Raw genomic sequence first — 22,300 nt, 5'->3', positions numbered from 1 at the left:
GTACATGCTCTGGGGTTCTCTCTGGGCAGCTGTAGCCAGCATATGTACTCTCCTGGCCTCTGGGTAGTGTGAACTGATGCTGGTGTCAGGTTGTATCCGAATATATTTGCACTTTGCAGGTTCTGCTCAACGAGTGTGTGGCTCCTCACATGGCAGAACTGGGTCTGGTGTCCTCTGCCACCCCTTCTGGCCCTGCTGCCCATGTCTGCAAGATGTTCAGGTAAAAGGATCAGCCAGCTTGGGAGGTCTGGCCTGTCTTGCAGCCATCTCTATCTGTTGTAGGTTTTGCCAATGTTTTTTTCTTTTGTATTTGTGTGTGTGTGTGTGCATGCATACACATGAATGTTTATGTGCACCTGGAAGTCATGGCCTACTCGTGACCTAGAGGATATTTATTTATTTATTCGACATATATTCCGCCCTCCCCGCCGAAGCAGGCTCAGGGTGGCTCACATTGAAAGGTCATAAAGACCAGTATTAGTAAGCTGTAACATAAAAATGTAAAATGCATCATAGATAAAACATATAAAACAATATCATACAACGATGGTAGGTGCTATTTGATCTTACAGTAAGTTTTATTAGTAATGGTGGATAACTGCGAATTCAATCAATGTAAATTGTATTGTTAGCTGTTACTGCGTATTAAGCAAAAGGTCCCAGGACACAGTGGAGTATTGGAGGTGGACCAAGTAGTGTTTATTTGTTTTTGGACCGGATGGTGTAATATCTGTTTTTTCTGTTGTCGTAGATTTTAATTCAAAAATGCCTGGTGGAAGAGCACCGTTTTGCAGGCCCTGCGGAACTGTGAGATCTCTCACAGGGCCTTAACCACCTCCGGAAGCTCATTCCACCAAGCAGGGGCCAGAACAGAAAAGGCCCTGGCTCTGGTTGCCTTGCATTCAGAGAGATGGCTGAATAAAGCCTGTCCCTACCTCCTGACTACTGGTATTCCAAGGAGGTCTCCCATCCAAGTACTGTCCAGAGCTAACCCTGCTTAGTTTCTGAGATCTGATGAGATTGGGCTTGCCTGGGCTATCTGAGTTATGGCGCCAATGTAGGTTGTTTTTAATTAGGCATCTGTTTTTCTTCTTGTAGAGCAGTGGAAGAAGCCCTGATGTACCAGTTCCATGCAGCCTGGGCATCTGTGTTTCAGGTTCTGAAGGCTTTCTTTGAGGCATGTGGGCATCAGTTTCATCCCATGATGAGAAAGGTAAAGGGGGCCACTATAGCTGTTGATGCTTTCCTTGTTGCTAGGTAATGGGATGCTGTCTAAGTTTATGTCACAATAAAGAGATTATTTAGATATCCAGGTTTGCAAGAAGGACCATCTAATCCCTTATGAACCTGTCCAACCATTAGAGTCATCTTTGGAAACCTTACTTAGGATGTCCCTGCCTTCTGAGTTTGTGCGGGTGGCAACCCAGGAGAGGACCTTCTTGGTCATGACACCAGAGCTTTGGGAGACCCAGCCTAAGGCCATCTGTCTGTCCCCTTCTGTTGTTGTCTTCAGCTGGCAGGTGAAGACTGCATTCCCTCAATAATCCCTCCTTTCATTGTTTTTGTTTTGTATGTATTTTAAATCTTTTTTTTTTAAAAAAAAAACTTCTAAAATTGTTTTAACAATGTATATTTGAGAGGCTTGATTTTAATGGTTTTATAATGTAATTTTATGTTTTAAATCATTAACCACCATCATGGCTTTTGTAAGGACAGAAAGGCGGGATATAACATGTGTAAATAAAAAAGAATAATGTTTGTAAGGTACAGGATTACTAATATGTACAGTGTGAAGATCAAAATGATCAAGAGGTTAGAAACAGGAAGATCAGAAAACACAGGAAGTTATTTTGTCTATCTTGGTAGCAAGTACTTCCCACTGTGTGGCTCACCCCTCCCCCTTTTATTGGTTCCTTCTTCTGCAGTGTCTGCAATCCTTAGCTGACCTACGTGGCTCCCCACACTTTCCCCACACCATGTTGCTTGACCAGGCTGTGGGGGCTGCTGTGGCTACCATGGGCCCTGAGGTGGTGCTGCAGGCTGTGCCCCTAGATATTGATGGCACAGAGTAAGTATGATCTCTGGCAAGGTTGTGATATCATTTTATGTCCTTCCTTTCTCCCTCAACCTCCTTTGTTTTTCTTACACCTTTTATTCTGCTGCTTTACTGAATTTTAGTGATGGTTCTTACTCTGTTTTGACTTTTTTATATTGCATTAACTTTGTGGAGAATACAGCCAGTTAATAAATACCACAAATCAGTAATTTTGGTGCACATGTAGGGCAAGAGTTTACACATTGGCTAGCAAGCACCTTTTTGAGGGGGTATTTTTGTATTTGTGTGTATGTATCTCCACCAGGAAGTCATGGTCTGGACACTGACGGGGGGCTGGAGGATATTCAGAGAGGTGGCTGAATAAAGCCTGCTCCCATCCTCCCAATTACTGGTATTCCACGGAAGTCTCCCATCCAAGTACTTGCCAGAGTCGACCCTGCTTAGCTTCTGAGATCTGATGAAATCTGGCAAGCACCTTCTAAAATGCTGAGAAGAGCTACAGAGCCTGGAGAAAAGTGGAGGCTCCATTTGAGAATCTTTGCACATTGGAGAGGCTTGGAACAGCATGGCACTGGGAAGGAGGAGTGAAGGCTTGCTTGAGCAGTTGCGCTTGGCCACTAAGCAGCTTGTCAGACTGCATTTCAGAAGATGCTCCATGCTAGGTGGCCCTTGGCCCCTTCCTCTCTGGAGGGGAACATGCCTGGTTAAGAGCACAAATTTGAGGTAACTAACATAGTAGGCAAAAAATGCATAGATGCCTGTATGAGGCACAAAATAGATAATGAGTATATGAATTTATTTTGTTTTTTTAACATTATAGTCCTTTCTCACAGGGACTCAAGGCAAATTACACACAGTGAGTCAGTACAGTTGACAAAATGGGACATTCAATAAGAAGCGCATTGGAATTTTAGAAGTCTGGAACCACCAGAAAGAACTGAAGCATAGCATAAGTATTCACATGACACATTAAGCAAGACAGAAATTACATAAACAGGATCCTACTTACAATAAGCTGTACACAGCAGTATAGATTGCAGTTCCTACTCATTCATCCAAGAAAGTTTGTAAAAGCATTATGTGAAGGGCGACCCTGTTACCTGTGCAGAAAAGCCCTCTTGAATAGTACCATTTCACACATACTTTGAGGGAAACCAGGAGTGTGGGAGTCTCCCTGCCCTCCTCAGACAGGGCATTCTGCAAGGCAGGAACCACAGTGGAGAAGGCACTTATACAGACAGTTGTCAAGTTTGCCCATTTGCAGGTTGGAATCTGCAGAAGCCTCTGCTGACTTACCATAGAATCATAGAGTAGGAAGAGACTTCCAGTGTTATCTAGTCCAACCCCCAACTTGCGTGAAGTTGTGGTGGTGGAACATAGGGAGAGAGGTGGTCCCAGAAATCAGAGGGGCCAATGCCATGACGGGCTTTGTATGTGATAGCTGATACTTTAAACTGAACCCAGTAACAGATGGACAGCCAATAAAGCGTCTGCAGAATGGGAGGAATATGCATGCGCTCTGTCTGTGGTGAAGATCCTGAGAGAGATCCCCAGTCCTCACTCTGAGTTCTCAGTGTTGTCTATTGCCACAGTGCTCTTGTCTGCCTGTCTTACCATTTGCTTCTTTTCTGGTGCAGTGCTCAATAATCGGGCAATGGAGGGCTTTTCTTTTCTTTACTCAACTCTCCCTCTGGGCTGGTTCTCCAGTGGGAACAGGGTTGTCAGAAATCTCCTCCAGCCATCCTTCCTTGTTTGAAGAATCTTTGGCTGGGAGAGGATGTTGCCCACACAGCTTGCAAAAACTGCTCAGCACTATAGAGTGTTTGATTATGGTAGAACTGTGACTCTCTGTGATGTAGGCTGGGGATTCTGCTTCACATTGCAAGGTGATGTGTGGTATGGAGGAGTTGCCAGACCATCTGGAAACAGTGCCCTTTTAATCTCTTTTACATCTATTTGTGCCAACCCGCCTCATACTCCAAAACTAACAATTGTTGCGTATACTTTCATGCTGAGGGTGTTCACTACATGGAGCTTTCACACCTCCAGTGGCTTTCAGGTTTTGTGACTGGAAGCGGAAATCACTAGATAATTTCACTAGATAATAAAGTGCCCAGATCAATGTATCCGATGGCCAGGCTTCCTGAGTCCATTTATGTTTACATGCTGTGACTTTATTCTTTCTGCCGCCTATCCTTTTCCACAGGGAGACACTAGATTTCCCTCGCAGCTGGCTTCTTCCTGTGCTTCGTGACCACATCCGTGATGCACCACTTGCCTACTTCTGCACTTACTTCTTACCACTAGCTACCACTCTAAAAAACAGAGGTAATTGAATATGTGAATGAATTAAACCCAGAGCACAAATGCACAGACCCCAAGGGCAAACGAGAGAAGCCCAATCTCTGGGTCTAAGGGTTTCATTAGAACTAAGCAAATTGCATGGAGAAACTGCCATTGGCAAATCTGCCATGCCAGATTGGGGAAAATATTTGTGGAAGAGCCACATGTGACTCCCAAGCCAGTTTGGCCACCCCTGATGCAGAGGGTGGAGTGTCAGACTGGGATCTGGGAGAAATCCTTGTTCTGCCATGGGAGTTTGCTGGGTGACCCTGGGCCAATCACACACGCTCAGCCTAACCTACCTCAGAGCATTCTTGTGGGGACAGAATGGAGGAGAGGAGAACAGTCTGTGCCATTTTGGTTCTCTTCCATTGAGGAAAAAGGGAGACTACAAATGAAGTAAATAAAATAAGTTTGTGGCTATGTTTGCAGTTTAATTACTGTTGTCCGAATGCCAATTGCACCTCAGGATTTAATTTAGCAAATTGTAGCATGGGAACATTAGGCATTTTAGGCTTGAATTCAAGAAGCAGGTGGTTTCAGGTCTGCACAGATACTTGACTCTGCTATAGTATATTCTGTGCAGCAGAAGAGCATTTTCGTTGTTCTTTTCCCAGGTTAATAGCTTGTAGCATCTTTTGTCTAACTATCTGTGGCTATAATGTTTCCTTTGTCTCTCTGTAGCCACAGCCCTTGCCCAGGCAGAACGGCACTTAGAAGCCAAGATCTATGATACTCTGCAGTGCCAGGTGAGGAGGGGCCTCCACAGCTCTTCATCCTGTGTCTTTTGTGGCTTTGCGGGCGAGGTTTGGGGGGCATCCTAGTGATGGTCAACTTTGCTAATCTGCCCCTCTTTGTCTTTTTAGGTCTGGAACCTCCTGCCCAGTTTCTGCACCCACCCTACAGATGCAGGATCCTCATTCAAGGGACTGGCACGCACATTGGGAATGGCCATCAGTGACCGATCTGATCTGCGGCTTATAGTTTGCCAAGCTCTTCGCAGGCTAATAAATAAGGGTTGCCAGACAGGTGAGGTCTTTTTGTGGGAGAGGTGCCTGCACTGCTGCCGTCCACCATGAACTCATTGTGGCTGGTGGCACTTCTGGATTCGTTCTGCTTCCTGCTGGAGAGCAAGAATGGAGAAAGGAGGGAACGGGCTGATCCATGCCTGTTCATAGCATGTACCATTTAGTCTTTCTTTGAATTCCCTTGCCTTGCTCTGTGTAAAGGAATATCCTTCTGTGTTCCTCATGCCCCCCTATAGATGACAGCTTACAGTCTTGACTAAATGCCATTTTATCAGCTGCTGACTTCTTCTCTTGCAGTGGAACAATGCTCCATCTGCCTAACATTTTAATCCCAGACAGAGAACAACCTGAGTCACATTTTTGGCATACTTGATGCATGCCTGCACTGGGTGAATATCTGGAATTATCCTTACCCATCTCTGTCTGGCTTTTCAGTCTTGTGTTTCTCTGCCTCCACTTGTAGATGCTGAACGTGCTGAGGTGGGGCGCTTTGCAAAGAACTTCCTGCCTATCCTGTTCAATGCTTATAGCCAACAGGATGCTGCCACTGAGAGCCCTGTGCAAAGGCGTTCTGTGCTGGAGACTATCCGAGCCTATTTGACAGTCACAGAGCCTCAGGTGGGCAGAGTTCTGCAAAATGGCACAGATGCCACTTGCCAAAGGGCTGGGATGGAGACCAATGTCTGTTGGTGGATCTTGTGTGTCAGGAAAGGGGCCTTATTTTTATTGCAGATGGTGTGTGGATTCCTGGAGAAAGCTACTGAGAAACTGACCAGCCCTGATAGTTCAGAGTTTACCAAGTAAGCCCAGCCCCAAGTTGGGGTCCAGCTCTTCCTGTATTTGGATATGTGTGGCCTTTCTGGTCCTTACCCTCAGTAGGTGTGGGACGGGATAGTTCATACCAGTGAGCAGCCTTAAGAGTTCCTGTAATATTTTGCTTCTTTTCTGAGACCCCTTTATATGTAACACCTGTAATGGCACCTGTTTGTAGTGTTCTGAGATGGCATGTGTCATGTTGCCTCCTTGCCTTCCTTAGTGTTTCCTACCTGTTTTCCTAGAAAAATATCACAGTTCCCTCTGCTCTGTTCCAGAGAATCATAGAATTGGCAAGGACCTCCAGGGTCATCTAGTCCAACCCCATCCTGCACAATCCAGGAACTACCTCCCCTTCAGCACACACCCAGTGACCCCTGCTCCATGCTCAGAGAATGGCAAAAAAACCTTTCAGGATCCCTGGCCATACTGTCCTGGAGAAAATTGCTTCCTGACCCCAAACTGGCAGTCAGGATTTCCTTGGGTGTGTAAGAAAGGGTCACAAGAACTAGCAGAGTCATAAAGATGTTTAGCTCTGTATTTACTTTTGCTAACAGTGCTGTCCCTGCTGCAGGCTCTCCCTGTTGGACCTTGTTGTAGCCATGGCTCCCTATGTTGATGAGAAATCTCTGCATTCTCTCTATAGTAACATAGAGCCCTCCTTGCAGGTGAGCTGTCCTATCACTGTCCTGTCACAAACTTCAGGCTTGTTGCTTGCCTACTCTCTTCTCTGACTATGCGGAGACTGCCAGATTAATATTGCCAGAGTTGGGGATGGGGAGAAACCTTAGATATAAAGGCAATGGGTATCTCCCTCCATTTAGGAGAAGAATCCAAGTACACAGCTGTGGAAAAGGTCTGCAGGAGTAGTTTGAGCCTATCAATATATTCCTGGGACCACTCCTGCCCTCTGAAGCTGTGTTGGTGCTTGAGAAAACTTATGTGTAGGATATGTCAACAGTTCTAGCCATATCTGATCTGAGAAAGACCCTTTCATTGGCCATGCTGAATACCTAGTCATCACTGATTCATGTCTGATGCCCATCCTCATCCAGGTTCTGTGCCACTTAAGTGATGTTTTTAGACATTTTCCCAGCCACATTGGAATCAATTATCTATGATTTGCTTCCTGGCCGCAGAACAAATGTTCCAATGACGCAACCATGTGATGCAAAAGGACCAATCATATGGGTTTTGCAGATGGAATTAGCACTTTCAGGTGATGCCATTTCTGCTAGAGAGAACCATATTATCAATCTCAGATACATGGCTAATTGAGACTTAGCAGTTCCCACCTCAAGAGAACACTAGTCCTGTTTGGTGTTGGACTTGGAGTCCCTTTGTGTTTTTCTAACTTGAACAGGGCAGGCAGCTAAGGATGAAAGGAGTTTGTGCATGCATGGAAATTGTGTTTCTATGATGATCTGTCTGATTCAAATGCCTAGAACAAAGACCATGGGATCCAGAAGAAGGCGTATCGGGTACTGGAGGAAGTGTGTGCCTCTGACCGGCCTGCATGTCAGAACTTTGTGCGAAGCTATCTGAAGGAGCTGCAAAGTACTCTGCTGGGCTCCTTGCCCAGTGCTGCCTCACCTGCCAAGAGGGTAAGGAGAAGACATTACTGCTTTGGAAGATGAAGTGGGAAAGATGCTGAGAGTAGTCTTGCGAGAAGAATAGCAGAACGATGGAAGGCTATATTCTGGGTGCTGTCATTTTTAATCTTGCACTCTGTCATCTTTTGTTCCCAGCCCCGGCTGAAGTGCCTCCTCCACGTTGTCAAACAACTCACAGCAGAGCATGAGGACTTTGTCACTGCCCTGGTGCCAGAGGTGAGGTGGAGCAAGAACAATTAAAGAGGAAAGCTTATGCTATGCTAGCTATCTGAAGATAGGGAGCAATGTCACTCTTGGTCAAGATTGTTGGCTCAAAGCGGCTCTCAAATGCTGCCACTGCTGGACTTCAAGGTGGGTGGTAGGACTGGACTTGTGAGGAGGAGATGAGATGCCCTTGTGAGTTTAATGGACCCCCACTTGTATAGTCTGGAAACCCACACCTCACTGTAATACACATGGCAATACCTCTTCCAGCTTTTTTTACAAAGATAGGCCTGTGGCAAATGCAACTATAGACATCCCACTGTCCTTCCCAGTTTATTCTGTATCTGTTGTCCTACTAATGGCAGATTGTTTTTCATGCCAAATCAACTTGTAGTAGTCTAAATTTTCCTCCAGCTGCGATCCTAGCAATTTCTTATCTTCTGCTTTGTGGGAAGAGAATGGCCATCATATCCTGGTGTTTCAGGCCATCGGTGGTGGGGAAACTCCTAGACCTAATACAGAGTAGTACAAGGATGCTGATGATCTCTTTGCTTCCTCCAGGTGATACTCTGCACCAAGGAGGTGTCTGTGGGTGCCCGCAAGAATGCTTACAATCTGCTTGTAGAGATTGGTCATGCCTTCCTGAGGTTTGGCCCTACCGCAGATGGTGAGTCCTGGTTGCCCATACTGGGATGCTGCATTAATATGCTGGAATTTGGGAGGGGTGTGTGCGCTACTTTCCCCATGTTCACTGAAGTCCTTCCTAGCTCCTGTCTACTCTTGTCTGTTTTACTACCTCTGGTGCTACAGTTGCAATTACCATTGCCCTCCTTCCCAGCTGGGTTTCATAACCTTGGATGCATCTTGATTTGAGGTATGTTTAGTTCAAATTTTCCATTAGATTGCTGGGTTGTGAGACCTGAAGAAGTGAAGCAAACTTGCACACATTCTGTTGTACATAATTCTGTTACCATGGGAAGGGGTGAGCTAAACCAGCCATCTGATCACTAGTAATCCTACTTGGCTCTTCTTTTACTTACTAAGATTTCATCAGGCATTGTCTCATGGATTCCAGATTATTACACTGCTAAATTTTGCATATTCCATTCTATAGCAGCACAGCCGCTGAAAGGTAGAATACACGTAGCTCTGCCTGTAACCAAGGCTTTGTGCACTCTGCTTGCTGTTCTTATGTTACAGAGAGCAGAACTTCCTGACAACCTCTTGCTTTCAGAGGAAGGGTTTGCTGCTCTTTCCAGACTGCTGTATTGGCCCTGTGGCAGTTTCCTGCCCCTTTCCTCATGTGATTATTCTCTCTGTGTCCAGGGTACCTGGATTTAGGCAATGGCTTGCTCTGCCTTAAATTCTTTCTTTATCATGGCGATTTCTGTACAGTTTCAGTCTACCTTCTGCAAGAATCTCTTAGCATACTATATGGGGTTGTGTGTGCCTTACTCTTAAGCTAACTGGGACAAGACAAGATTCGGATCCTCTTACACCCAGTTTTTAAATTCCTTTTAGATGCTATGCATCGTTACCTTCTCCTGGTCTATGCGGGCTTGACTGGCTCAGTCACCATGATGAGCTGCACTGTTCTTGCACTTGCCCGGCTGCTCTTTGAGTTCAAAGGTGAGCAAACTTGGGTTGACCGGATGATGCTAAAGGCCTCAAACTGGGAATTGGCCTTCCCACTGGGATTGGTTAGGAGCTTTTGATCCGAGTTTGTACAAAAATGGGTGTTTCCATGAGGTTGTGCAAGGAGATACCTGTAGCTGTATGCAGTCTCAGTTCCTGGACTCTGAGGGGGTTTTTTTGTGTGGGGGGGGGGCTCCTACAGGCACTGGGATAGTCTTGCAGGACAGAAAACTCTCTGATGTGAGGTAGCAGTCCAGAGAACTCGCATAGCTGTGGATGGGAGGGGATCTGAAGCATTGGAACACACCTCTCCTAAGCCAATCTGTTGCCCTGCAGAACATATCAGTCCAGCAGCTTTAGAGCAGCTCGTGCAACATATCTGCCTCATGGTAGGCTCACGGACACGAGATGTCGTCAAGTCAGCTCTGGGCTTCCTCAAGGTGGCACTGTTGCTCTTGGATGTAGCACTGTTGGGACGGCACCTGCAGACAATGGTGAGATTGATGTGGCATGTTTGGGTCAGGCTGAGGGAAGGGAGGGTGCTGGAAATGAGTACTTCCAGCTTGCCTGTCTTTTAATTTTCTTTAAAATGAAGGAATTGGGAAAGTTCTTTCATTGAATGATCCTAGCCCTGCCTCACAAAAGTCTGTTTAGAACTTAGCACAGACGTGTGCATGTTGGAACTGCTGCCCTGTAGGACCTGCAGCCCTATCCTTATGCCAGTCCCACAAGACACCATGTCCCTTCTACTGCTCTTAGAAAGTAGAGGGAGCCATCCCTGGAGGAAGGGAGAGGTCTAAGATTGATGAATCTTGCTTCCTAATTGGTGTGATTGGTGGATAGGGGTAACTTTATTGCCATCTGCCCAGAGTTCTGATGCCAGTTTTCCGCTTACAGCTGGAAGCCATAGGAGGCATGAGTGATGACATGAGACGGCACTTCCGCATGAAGCTGCGAAACCTTCTCTCCAAGCTGATCCGGAAATTTGGGTTAGTGCCAGGATTGGTGGAAGGATGAGTAAAATGCAGAATATTGAATGGTGATTTAGGGCAGAGTCTAAAAATAAATAAGGGGAAGGACCCACCCTCCATGATACTCCCTTCAAGCACACACTACACTGCCCCTGTTTTACTCTGGTGCACTTTCTGCTTAGAATAGCTTGTCTTGGATTGTGCCACCCTGCATAAGAGTACACATGTTTTTGAGATGGACAAACAGATTTGAAAGGCTGCAGACATCAGAGTCCTAACATTTTGTATAAACAATGTTTTTATTTTGTTACTTTTATTGTTGTTTTAACTTTTTATTTTGCATATCTTGTATTTTGTATACAACATTTTTTATTATAACTGTGAATGGCCTAATGACCATAATAATATCTATCTGCCAATCTATCAAATCTAAACAGGTTTGAAAGGCGGCAGACAGCAGAGATGCTCTTATTATTGGGAGCATTTGTGCTACTTTGGTGGAAGAGGGGATATCCTTGCTCTAGGCTGGAAAACACTCATGAGCGGTAGTAGCGATTCTACCCTTTTAGGAGTGTTTCCCACCACAGGGTGAGATGTGCGAATGAGGGCATTATAGAGGACTGGGACGCTCTCAGCCTCTCTCCTTTGAGGATGACAGGCAGGCTCATTCACTTCCTTCATGCTGAGCTGGGAGGCACTCAGATTCTTATCACTTCTGAGCTTACAAAGTGGCTGGCTGACTCCCTTCCACTCCCAGTTCTTACACATGCAGAGGTTTCAGGGGAGCGACTGAGTCTGTTTCTTCTGCACAGGCCAACAGAAAGCAAGAGACCCTTCCCGTCATATGAAATGAAAATGCATATCCATCCCCTCCCTTTAAAACAGTCTTGTGGTTTTTTACTTGTGCCTGAGAGTTGTATTTTGCTGCTACCAATTCTTTTATGCTATAATAACTCTGCCCAAGGCCAGCACAGGGGTTCTTGAGGCCATGTCCCTGGATAATGTAGCTCATCCTCCCCCATCTAAGTCTGTCTAGGCACTTGGTCTTCTCAACTTTCCTTGTATTTCTTCTTTTCCATCAGTAGCATTATAGAATAACTAAGCATGGGGTGTGGGTATGTGGCACTTACGGGATTGCACCTGAATCTAGCAAGGTACTTTCATTGGCAGTGATTAGAGATAGGGGGGAAATCTGAGAACAGGCAGCTCATGAAATCAAAAGATTTTAAACAGTTTCTAACTTTGACATCACTTTATGCCACTTATGGTAGGCATGATTGCTTTTTCCAAAGAAATCCTGAGAAAGGTGGAGGAGTTGCTTCAAGGGGCACATGCCTTATTCAGCTTTTGGGTGGCTGAGTTAATTTAAGATGCTATTTTAAGACCCACCCATGTTAGGTTTTCCCATTGATAGCAGTTCCTTTGGACAAAGCTACACAGACCCTTTCTATGTCCCAGGGTATGGGGGGCCATTTAGGTAAGGAATAAGTAAATTTTTGGGCAAGGGGTTATAATTTTGCAAGTGTCAAAGGAAAAGGGGATTATTATTTTGAGATTATAGGACTGAGCTGTAACGTCTATAAAGCCAGAAACTGTGGTTTGCTTGCTTTTTGACAGATGAAATTGGTATTAGATTGATATAAGAAAAAATGGATGAATCCTCTTTGATCCATCACCCTGTCTCTTCCTCCTCCCCTCTCCTGGAGGAAGATAGTCTTTGTGATTGTCTGCAGATATGGATTATCAGGAAGAGATTTCTCCTTTCATTTGTCATAGCCTACTTTTAGCAGTTAATACTAAACTTTATGCAAGTTTTCTGTACCATCATATTCACCTGTCAAGTGTTGGATGTTAGTAAGAAGAAGCATAGTTTGTCACAGGCCAAAAGCTCTCCATGTCCCATGACTTTAGCTGACCTTGTCTTGCAAGAATTTTTTTTGGGTGTGCCTGGTCTGGCTGGCTTCTGTAGCACTGAGCTCTTATCTTCATTCCCTAGTTTTGAGCCTGTGCAGGCTTTGCTCCCAGATTCATATCGCAAGGTACTGCTGAATATCCGCAAGGCTGAGGCGAGGAATCGCAAACGGCAAGCATTGAAACGGGCAGCTAGTTCTGTGGAAGAGGACAGACCAGTGAGATCCAAGGGAGACAGGTATGGAGGTGGTATAGATTGAGGCTGAGAAGTATTGCCTTTTCAAGGTCAGGGCAGGAGGAAGTTCTGACCTCTGAAGTACTTTGGGAGCAGAACGGATGTGAGTCCCTTACCCTTGACTAAGTGCAACATGCATTGCCTCCCACCTGCAGCTTGGAGGACTTATTGGCAGACTCTGACTCTGACTTGGAAGATGACAGCAAACAGCATGATGGTAAAGAGACCAGGAAAGCGATACGGCAAAAAGGCCAGGCCTGGCTCAAAGAGGGAGAAGGCGATGAGCCCCTCAACTTCCTGGACCCCCATGTGGCACACAGGGTTCTGGGTAAGGACCAAGTGGTGAACTCAGACTGCTGGAGGCCTTTATCCATCCCGTAGCTGAATGGCAAGATAAAGACCAGACATGCATAACTGTGTGGGGAGGGAAAAACTAGATGTTCCACTTCCATGTAAGGGTTTTGCATTCTCTTTTATTTTTCATGCAGCTACCAAGCCAGGCACTGGTAAGGCTGGGAAAGTCAGCCATGACTTCAAGGTGTCTGCTGATGGACGCCTTATCATATGTGACGAGGAAGAGGAAGAAGAGACTAAAGGTACTTAGGAATGTATTAAGTTGGGAAATTGGAGTTTTCTGGTAATGGACTGTTGAATTATGAGTGACATAATTCTACTAATACCATAATGCTTGTTTAATGATTTTGAGTGGTCAAAAGCCTTTATGCATTTACAGCAATTCTGCAAGGTGGATCGATATTAATCATCTTCATATTTGCAACAAGTGGTGGGCAAAAAGCTGAGAGAGAGACAGACAGACAATAGCTTGCCTAAGGTCACATGCTAAGTTCATGTTTAGGGTATTGTTTAAAAATGAGACTAGGTTCTGAGAGACCCAGGTTCGAATCCCCACTTATGCCACGGAGGCTCACTGGGTGACCTGGGGCCAGTCACAGTCCCTCAGGCTGACCTACTTCACAGGGTTGTTGAGAGGATAATATGGAGGAGAGGAGAATGATGTAAGCCACTTTGGGCCCCCTTGGGGAGAAAGGCAGGGTGGGAGCAGACAGAATTATAAGGGAAGGAGGCAGAAACAAAACAGGGCTCGACCCCCTTCCAGCCTGCGTCCTATCCCGACAGTGACAGGTAGTGGGGCCAAGAGGAATTGCCTGCCTCCGTCATTGGTGTTATGTAACACCAGGTCCATAAATAATAAGACCTCGATCCTTAAGGAGTTCCTGCTTAAGCAGGACATGGACCTGGCTTGCGTGACTGAGACCTGGGTGCAAGATGGAGAGACGGTAGCTCTCTCCCAGATGACACCCCCAGGATACTTGGTCTTTCACCAATCACGGACTAGCGGGCAGAGAGGAGGGGTGGTGCTATTCATACGGGAGGATTACTCCTTCTGGACTCTCCCGGCCCCAACGATCAATGGTGTAGGATGTGCCGGTCTGGCGTGGGATGTGGGGGAGGGGTTGGCGATCTGACTGGTGTACCGTCAGCCTAACGCATCGGCCAGTGCCTTACCATCCCTGATGGAGGCCATGACAGGCTGGGCGTTGGAATACCCCAGGCTTGTGATTTCAATGTCCATGCCGATGACGTGGCCTCCAGGCGATGGGCCAAGTGACTTCCATGGTGACACTGGGACTCTCCCAATTTGTTACAACTCCCACTGACCAGGCAGGACACATGTTAGATTTGGTCTTTGCAGCCAGGGTTCTGGTGGACGATATTACTGCTGAGGCGGTGCCATGGTCGGACCATTTTGCCCTCAAGGCTCCTGTGAATGTGCCGTCCCAACCCTGTATGGGCAGAGAGCCTATTTTGGCTCGCCCGCAGAGTCTGATGGACCCTGAGCGGTTCCAAATGGCTTTGCAGGATCCCTGGCCTCCTGGCATTACCTTGTTGAGGCCTGGCATGGCCGATTATCCAGGGCCATCAATGAGATCGCACCTCGATGTCCTCTGCACCCTCGTGTTAAGCTGGTTCCATGGTACACCCCAGAGCTACAACAGCTGAAGCAAGGGCTCAGACGGCTAGAGAGGCAGTGGTGGCATACTCATGACGAAGCGACAAGAACATCTTATAGAATGTTTATGAGGTCTTATGAGATGGCAGTCAAAGCCACAAAGAAGGACTACTTTGCGGCTAAGATTGCGTCTGCAAATTCACACCCGGCACAATTATTTAGGATAATTGGGAACCTTACAACACTGCCTCAAGGCAGACCAAATGTTAGAGAATTAGAGATTGGCTGTGAGGCTTTTGTGAAATTTTTTGCAGATAAAATCACGTTGCTGGGCCATGACGTTCCCGCCACATTGAATACAGTGCAAGAACTCGAGGCTCTGTGTCCGTCTTCTGGTTCAGTTCTGGATCACTTTGACACACTTAGCCTGGGGGAAGTTGACAGAATCCTCTTGGCTGTACGTCCAACAACTTGTGATCTGGACCCATGCCCCTCTTGGCTAATTAAATCTTGCCAGAGGGAACTTAGATTCCTATGCGGGACATCGTAAACAGATCCCTCTTCGAGGGGCGTTTTCCAACGCCTCTTAAAGAGGCTTTGATCCACCCTCATGAAAAAGATTACAGCAGATCCGGCCACATTGGCAAACTATCGACCGGTCTCAAATTTACCATTTTGGGGTAAAATTATCGAGAGGACAGTAGCGTTACAGTTGCAGGGTTTTCTGGATGATGCTTCCATCTTAGATCCTTACCAGTCCGGCTTCCGCCCGGGTCATAGGACGGAGACAGTGCTGGTCGCTTTGGTAGATGATCTCCAGCGACATCTGGATTGAGGTGGCATGGCGGTGCTTGTGGTGTTAGGTATGTCGGCTGCGTTCAACACGGTCGACCATCAGTTACTGACCTGCCGGCTCGCCAACGCAGGGATCAGGGGGTTGGCCTTACAGTGGCTTTCCTTCTTCCTTGATGGACGGGGACAAAGGGTAGCAATTGGGGAAGAGCTGTCCCAGAGGCACTCACTAGATTGTGGGGTGCTGCAAGGGGCAGTCCTCTCTCCGATGTTATTTAACATCTACATGCACCGCCTTGCCCAGATTGCCCAGAGGTATGGGCTTGGGTGTCACCAATATGCAGATGACACCCAGCTCTATCTACTAATGGATGGCCAGCCTGACTGCGTCCCAAAAAATCTGGACCTAGGTTTGCAAGCCTTGGCAGGTTGGCTCAGGCTGAGTAGGTTGAAGTTGAATCCAATGAAGACAGAGGTCCTTTGCTTGGGTCATGGCGCTCTGGGAAGAGAAATTCCCCTCCCAGTTTTTGACGGTGTGTCACTAACAGCGGTGCACAGGGTCAAGAGCTTGGGGGTTCTACTGGAGCCTTCATTATCAATGGAGGCCCAGATAGCAGCCACTGCCAAATCCGCGTTCTTCCATCTTAGACGGGCGAGGCAGTTGGCCCCCTTCCTGGAGTGTCATGACTTAACAACAGTGATCCACGCAACGGTCACCTTGAGACTGGATTACTGTAATGCCCTCCACATGGGGCTGCCTTTGTACCAAATCCGGAAGCTGCAGCTGGTGCAGAATGCAGTGGCTAGGCTGTTACTAGGGCTTCCGAAGTGGGAGCACATACAACCGGGGTTGCGCGAGCTGCACTGGCTGCCAGTTGTATACCGGGTTCATTACAAAGTGCTGGTTATTACCTTTAAAGCCCTATATGGTCGAGGGCCTTGCCTACCTTAGGGACCGTCTCTCCCCATATGAGCCCCAGAGAGTACTGAGATCAGGGGGAAAGAACTGGTTGACTATCTCTGCGCCGAAGGAGGCCAAATTGAAGAGCACATGAGAACGGGCCTTTTCGATCGTAGCTCTACACTGGTGGAATCAACTTCCGGATGAAGTGCGGGCCCTGCGGAGTCTTGATCAATTCCGTAGGGCCTGCAAGACTTTTTTTAAAATGGCCTTCGCCTAAATACAGACCTAAGACAGAGCTGCTGTAGACATATCCAGCCACCAAACTTATTGAGGAAACATCTGAGATATAGCACCACTTATGTTAATTTTTAAATTGTGAATGATGGTTTTAAATATGATGGTTTTATGTAATGAATTATTTTATCTAACTGTACCGATGTTTTATTGTAAGATGAAATTTATATGTTGTTAGCTGCCCTGAGCCTGCTTTGGCGGGGAGGGCGGGATATAAACAAAATGTATTATTATTATTATTAAATGTATAAATTTCATTTCTATCCCACTCTCCCAGCAAACCATCTTAAAAACTATAACAATCAGATTAAAACTTTAAAAACATCCAATCCAGCCAAAAGCAATAAAGATGGCAGACTACAAAAACATGATGTCCCGGGTCAGTGTCAGAGTTGTAGATATTATGATATAATCAGGTCCAAGGGTCCAATTCATTATGTAAATGAATTAAATAAATATGTGATGGAGAGATTTGAATTGAGAACTTCTGGCTCACACTCTTAACCACCACACCACAACAGCTTCCATTCCTAGCTACTTTGCCCAGTGTTCCCATCTATCCTCTTCATAACCGCATGTCATACTCTGTGCGCAACACAGGTCCCTTAACTGGAGAAAGTTATGTCGTCTAAGTGTATTGTTGAGATTTGCACAGCTGGAATAATTTATTTTTAATATAGAAACCTGGATATTGTGGCTTTTAGAATGTAGGAGTGTCTTCTCTAATTCAGCATTGATTGGTGCAATACCAATGCTTCTAACTCTAGGAAAAGAAGGGTATAGAAACTCACTTTGCTGGTGATTCTTTGGGCAAGTTGCTGCATTCTTGACTGATGTCATTGCTGGGTCTGATATCCCTCTATTGTCTTTGCTACAGGAGTGGATGAGGAGATGGCAGATCTAATGCAAGAGGTTGGGATCCGGAGTGTAAGTGATGAGAAACGTGAATTGGGGTGAGAGGGAATCCTAGCAGGAAACCGTCTTTGCAGTGGAAACTGCACACTCCTATGGATGGGAGATGGATGAATGTTGGAGAAAATTGAGCTTAACTGTCAGATGGTCGGCCTTTGCCAGACAATGAGTACCAAAGGGGTTGGGAAGCATAGGTCGTTCATTCTAGCTGATATGTGGAATTTCTCTTATAGAAGAAGGCTCAGAAGCGCCGATTCCGGGAAGAGGCAGATGACAAGGAGCAGGACAGTGATGCAAAACCACACTATAAAGGCAAGTGTATTTTTATTGGCTGATGCTATAGGCTGAGCTGTGCTTACTACTGTGAGTTCATTTCCCTGGAGTGGCAACTGGAAAGGGGATAATGTGGTTGCTTAATGCTGAGGCTTAGCTAAGTACCATACCAGTTCCTGTGTTACACTTATCATGCAATGGTGTGATGGCCAACTCTCAGCTCTCTCTGAACACACAGAGTTCACCACCATCTGATGCTTCCACATGATGCAGAAGCACAATAATATGGTAGTAAGCAATCACATGAAGACTGTTTCACACTGGCTCCAAATCATTGAGTGCTAGCTGCTAGCGGGCCTACAGCTCAGTGGAGGGCACAGCTGAGAAAAGTGAACACATTCTTTCCACTTCTCATGCCTCAACACTGCTCCTGCTATGTTTTGTTCATTGTTTGCAGCTGGAGGGTCTGGAATCCATCGTCCTGTTGGCAAGAATGCATCAGCTGGTGTAGAATACAAAGCAAAGGTAAGATCATAGTATACCAGGGCTTAGTATTGTTGTCTGAGCCAGAGTGTGATATGTATGAGGTCATTTACACCACTATCATAGAAAGATCCTTTTTTCAGGACTTTTAGCCATCTGGCTTTCATGCTGTTTATGGCATTGAAACTGCCTTGGCCATCCCAGTGGATATCCTGCACTTGAAATGGGATGTAGGGAGTACACCACTACTGGTGGCTTTGGCTTCCTTGGAGAGAGCAAAGTATTAATGATGATGGTGGTTCTTGCAAGAGAGATTTTAGACTGCTGCTGTACCGCTTGGCCCATGTTTTGTGGCATTCCACAGGGTTCCAGCTTGTCTCCGATGCCATTCAAAACTTACATGAAACGCCTGGTGACGATTCTTTTTTTTGGGAGGGGGGAGTAGTCCAGTCATAGCTGGCTTATGGCAAGCCTGTGGGATTTTTGTGGCAAGAGACTAACAGGTTCTTTTCCATTGCCTGCCTCTGTGTCGTGACCCTGGTATTCCTTGGAGGTCTCCCATCCAAATACTGACTGGTGCCAATCTTGCTTAACTTCCAAAATCTGAAGAGATGAGGCTAGCTTGGACTATCCAGGCCATGTGGCCAATATGCAGAAGACTACCCAGCTTTCTCTGTTTTCCACCAAATGTGGAAAACAAGTGAAGACCCTGAATGAATATTTGCATTAAATTGCAGGCCATATGAGGGTGCATAAACTTAACTCAGACAAGGTGGGAATCAGGTTGATTGGGTGTTTCTCTGGTTCTGAATGCAATGTGTTGGATGGGTTAGAAATGCCCCCATAATGTAGATTGGATATACTTTTAGATCTGGATAAGCTTCTGAATATACAGGTAAAGGCAGTGGCTAGGAGTACTTTGGAGAACAATCCCAAGCAAGTCTGCTCAGCAGTATGTCCCATTTTATTCAGTGGACTTGCTCCCAGGTAAGTGTTCTTAGGATTGCTGTGTATGATTGCCTTTTACAGTCTTTCCAGCTGAATTCCTTCCAGGATCAGAGTCCAGCATTTCACAGTGTAATAATATCTAGATGAGACCACTACACTATGCTATATTATGGGCTGCCTCTGAAAAGCATTGGTCTTGGTTTTGACATTTAAGGCTCTTAGCAGTCAGGGACCCACATATCTTCAGGACCAACTCTTTCAGTATGCCCCCAGAGAAGTGTTACACTCCAGGAATAAGAACTTCCTGGTAGTCCCCACCCCAAGACAGATCTGACTGTCCTCAAATAGGACCAGGGCCTTTTCAGCCTTGGCCCCTGCCTGGTGGAACTCTCTGCCAGAGAACATCCATGCCCTGTGTGAGTTTTTACTCTTCTACAGGGCATGCAAGGCAGAGATGTTCTGCCAGGCATTTGGTTGAGGGCAGCATAATATCTGGCACTCACATCCTCTACAATCTTCCCTCCCCCCCTTAGAAGGCCTGTGGAAGATGATTTCTTTCTCTGCCATCTCTACCATTTCTCTACAGAGTAGTTTTTTGTTAAGTTAGTATCTTAATGTTGATTTTATTCTAAATTAATTCTTGTTCTTTTGTTGTAAGCTGCCCTGAGCTCTGCCTGCTGGGAATGGGTGGCCTAATATATCGAATTTAATAGTAATTGAGAAGCTGCTGCTGCTCACTGGCTTCCATGGCCAGTTCATAGGGCTGTTCTTAACACTCTGGACATTGGGCATTTAATACTTAGCTTTTGTTCCAGATTTTATTTGGTCTTAATTTCTGCATCCTAATGCTATTGCATTGCTTACTGGATGCCTCATCCTGTTGATTGCACTGACTTAATGCTGTGTAATCCACCTTGAGTCTCAGTGAGAAGAAAAAACTATAAATAATGGTTAAAATAGGATTTGTGGCATCTTCAAAGAGCGCTACTTGGCCACTTTCTTCTTGAGACATTTTCAAAGTAATGGTTCAAGAGCTATTTCATTATATGTACTCTAGTACAATATTCCAGCACTCCCACCCTGAACACAGGGCAGCATCACTCCCTTTGAATCTGTTTTTAAACTATGGATTAGCATAGCTCTGAGCCTCCCATTTGCAGCAGTTCTGATATAGCATACTTGTTCTGAATTCCTAGAAATTGTGTCTTTGGATATGGGGTGGCCATTTTGGGTTGAGCCACGAAATGTGCCTGCCAACCACTAAGCATGATCTCCTATTCCCACAGAAAGGCAAGGGGGACATCAAGAAGAAGGGCAGGTTGGATCCTTATGCCTACATCCCACTGAACAGAGCCAACCTGAACAGGAGGTACAGTATGGGGGATGGGGGGTGTAGAAATGTTTACTGGTGCATATGCCTTTGCAGGGCAAAGGTGTTCTCACATAATTTTGTCATGGATATGAGAGGGAGGGGTGTGTATGTATTTACAACCCCAGCCATGATCCTCTGTCTTGGAGCTTTCTTTTCTACAAGAGAGGCTGAAAACTTGGAACTTCCTCAAATGCCCAGTACAGGCTGGGGGACTGTTTGCAGTAGGATTGTGGCATCCATACATGTTGCTATGGAAACCTATATATTCATTTGCTGTGCTGTTAGCAGTGTTCATTCTCTAATCCTTCAGAGTTTTTTCCCCCTGCAGGAAAAAGGCAAAACTTCAAGGACAATATAAAGGCCTCATGAAGGGAGCCCAACGTGGTGCCCAGGCTGGCAAAAGGCAGCGCAAGAAGCAGCCCCACATCTAAAGAAAAAAGACTCATGAAAACTCTTGTCAAGGCAATGACTGCAGGTGGATCTGGTCACTGCCACTATACAACCTGAGCTGTTCTGTGCAAGTAGAATGTCTTGCACATTGGTGACATATGTGCAGGCTTTTTCTGCTGTAGGCAAAAGAAGATCCATTGAATATATACATCCCAGTCTTTCTCTGTTGTTTAAGAATTAAGTTGGGCTCTGTACTGCTGAGGGCACTTCTGCAGTTCTCAGTACAAGTGCATGCATTTCAGGCAACCGTGTGTGTTTGAAAGAGAGAAAGACAAACAGATTGCCTGCTCTAATTTTTGAGCAATAAATGCTGTTAAACCCAGAAGCAGAAGAAGCTGGTTTAATAAAAACCCTGCCCTCTATCTATTTTTCTCCACTTGGTTTGACAAGTATCAGAAACATTCTGGCAGCTATTTCTGAGAACTCTTCCTGAAATTCTTTCCTGAAATTCAGGACATATTCTGTAATAGATGGTTCGAATGGAGGTGAATAGCAAAATTGGTGGGGGGCTATTCCCTAGGATCAGGGACAGCTAACCTGTGAGGAGCAAGAAATCCTGGTATCTAAGCCAAATGATATGTGGCCCCATTATCAGATGTTTTCTTGCTTCCATGAAATGTTTAGAACCCAAGTCATCAATTAAAACTGTACTTCTTAATGTGCTGTGCCATTTATTACCTGTAGGAAAATTAGATTCCATGTATATTGGCTATTGATTACTACTAGTAATCTTTTTCGCATGTTATATATTTGCCATAATATGCCAATAAGGCAATTCTGCGTACAAAATCCTCTCTCTGAAAAGAGTTCATTGAAAAAGATACTTAAGAGTGGTTTAAACAGTAATACACACAAAGGTAAAGTAATAAAAATAAATAGCTTGGAATAATGAATCAAGTGTTACAAATTTCTCTTTTTCAGGTCATAGAACTTATTTACTATATTTGGCTACTTTCCCCCTCTATCTGGGTTTAAAGGTTTCTTGTTTCAGAAAGGGTGACAGTTCATGCCACTGAACGTTTCAGGGAAGAACTTCCCACTAAAACATATTCTCTTCATGTCAGGCTGTTGCTGTCCACAGCACTAGTTGG

At 45.6% G+C, this 22,300-nt stretch overlaps 1 protein-coding gene across 1 annotated transcript in view; it reads left to right on the top strand.

The window, feature by feature from the left end:
- Positions 1-21,867, top strand: part of RRP12 (ribosomal RNA processing 12 homolog) — a 33,059-nt gene extending 11,192 nt beyond the window's left edge. Inside the window, exons 12-34 of the mRNA XM_060241835.1 lie at positions 120-220; positions 1,099-1,213; positions 1,926-2,068; positions 4,263-4,384; positions 5,084-5,148; positions 5,266-5,428; positions 5,891-6,045; positions 6,160-6,227; positions 6,815-6,908; positions 7,686-7,844; positions 7,989-8,069; positions 8,619-8,724; positions 9,579-9,686; positions 10,029-10,186; positions 10,590-10,681; positions 12,660-12,812; positions 12,965-13,137; positions 13,298-13,405; positions 17,649-17,698; positions 17,917-17,995; positions 18,414-18,481; positions 20,674-20,756; positions 21,088-21,867. Coding sequence (XP_060097818.1) covers positions 120-220; positions 1,099-1,213; positions 1,926-2,068; positions 4,263-4,384; positions 5,084-5,148; positions 5,266-5,428; positions 5,891-6,045; positions 6,160-6,227; positions 6,815-6,908; positions 7,686-7,844; positions 7,989-8,069; positions 8,619-8,724; positions 9,579-9,686; positions 10,029-10,186; positions 10,590-10,681; positions 12,660-12,812; positions 12,965-13,137; positions 13,298-13,405; positions 17,649-17,698; positions 17,917-17,995; positions 18,414-18,481; positions 20,674-20,756; positions 21,088-21,190 — 2,547 coding nt within the window. The 3' untranslated portion in view covers positions 21,191-21,867. The remainder of the gene's footprint in view (positions 1-119; positions 221-1,098; positions 1,214-1,925; positions 2,069-4,262; positions 4,385-5,083; positions 5,149-5,265; positions 5,429-5,890; positions 6,046-6,159; positions 6,228-6,814; positions 6,909-7,685; positions 7,845-7,988; positions 8,070-8,618; positions 8,725-9,578; positions 9,687-10,028; positions 10,187-10,589; positions 10,682-12,659; positions 12,813-12,964; positions 13,138-13,297; positions 13,406-17,648; positions 17,699-17,916; positions 17,996-18,413; positions 18,482-20,673; positions 20,757-21,087) is intronic.
- The last annotated feature ends 433 nt before the right edge of the window (positions 21,868-22,300 follow it).

This window comes from Heteronotia binoei, chromosome 6 (assembly GCF_032191835.1).
Source record: "Heteronotia binoei isolate CCM8104 ecotype False Entrance Well chromosome 6, APGP_CSIRO_Hbin_v1, whole genome shotgun sequence".
NCBI classification, from domain to species: domain Eukaryota; kingdom Metazoa; phylum Chordata; class Lepidosauria; order Squamata; family Gekkonidae; genus Heteronotia; species Heteronotia binoei.
Note: the sequence above shows the minus strand (reverse complement) of the source record. Positions and strands in the feature narration are given on the sequence as shown.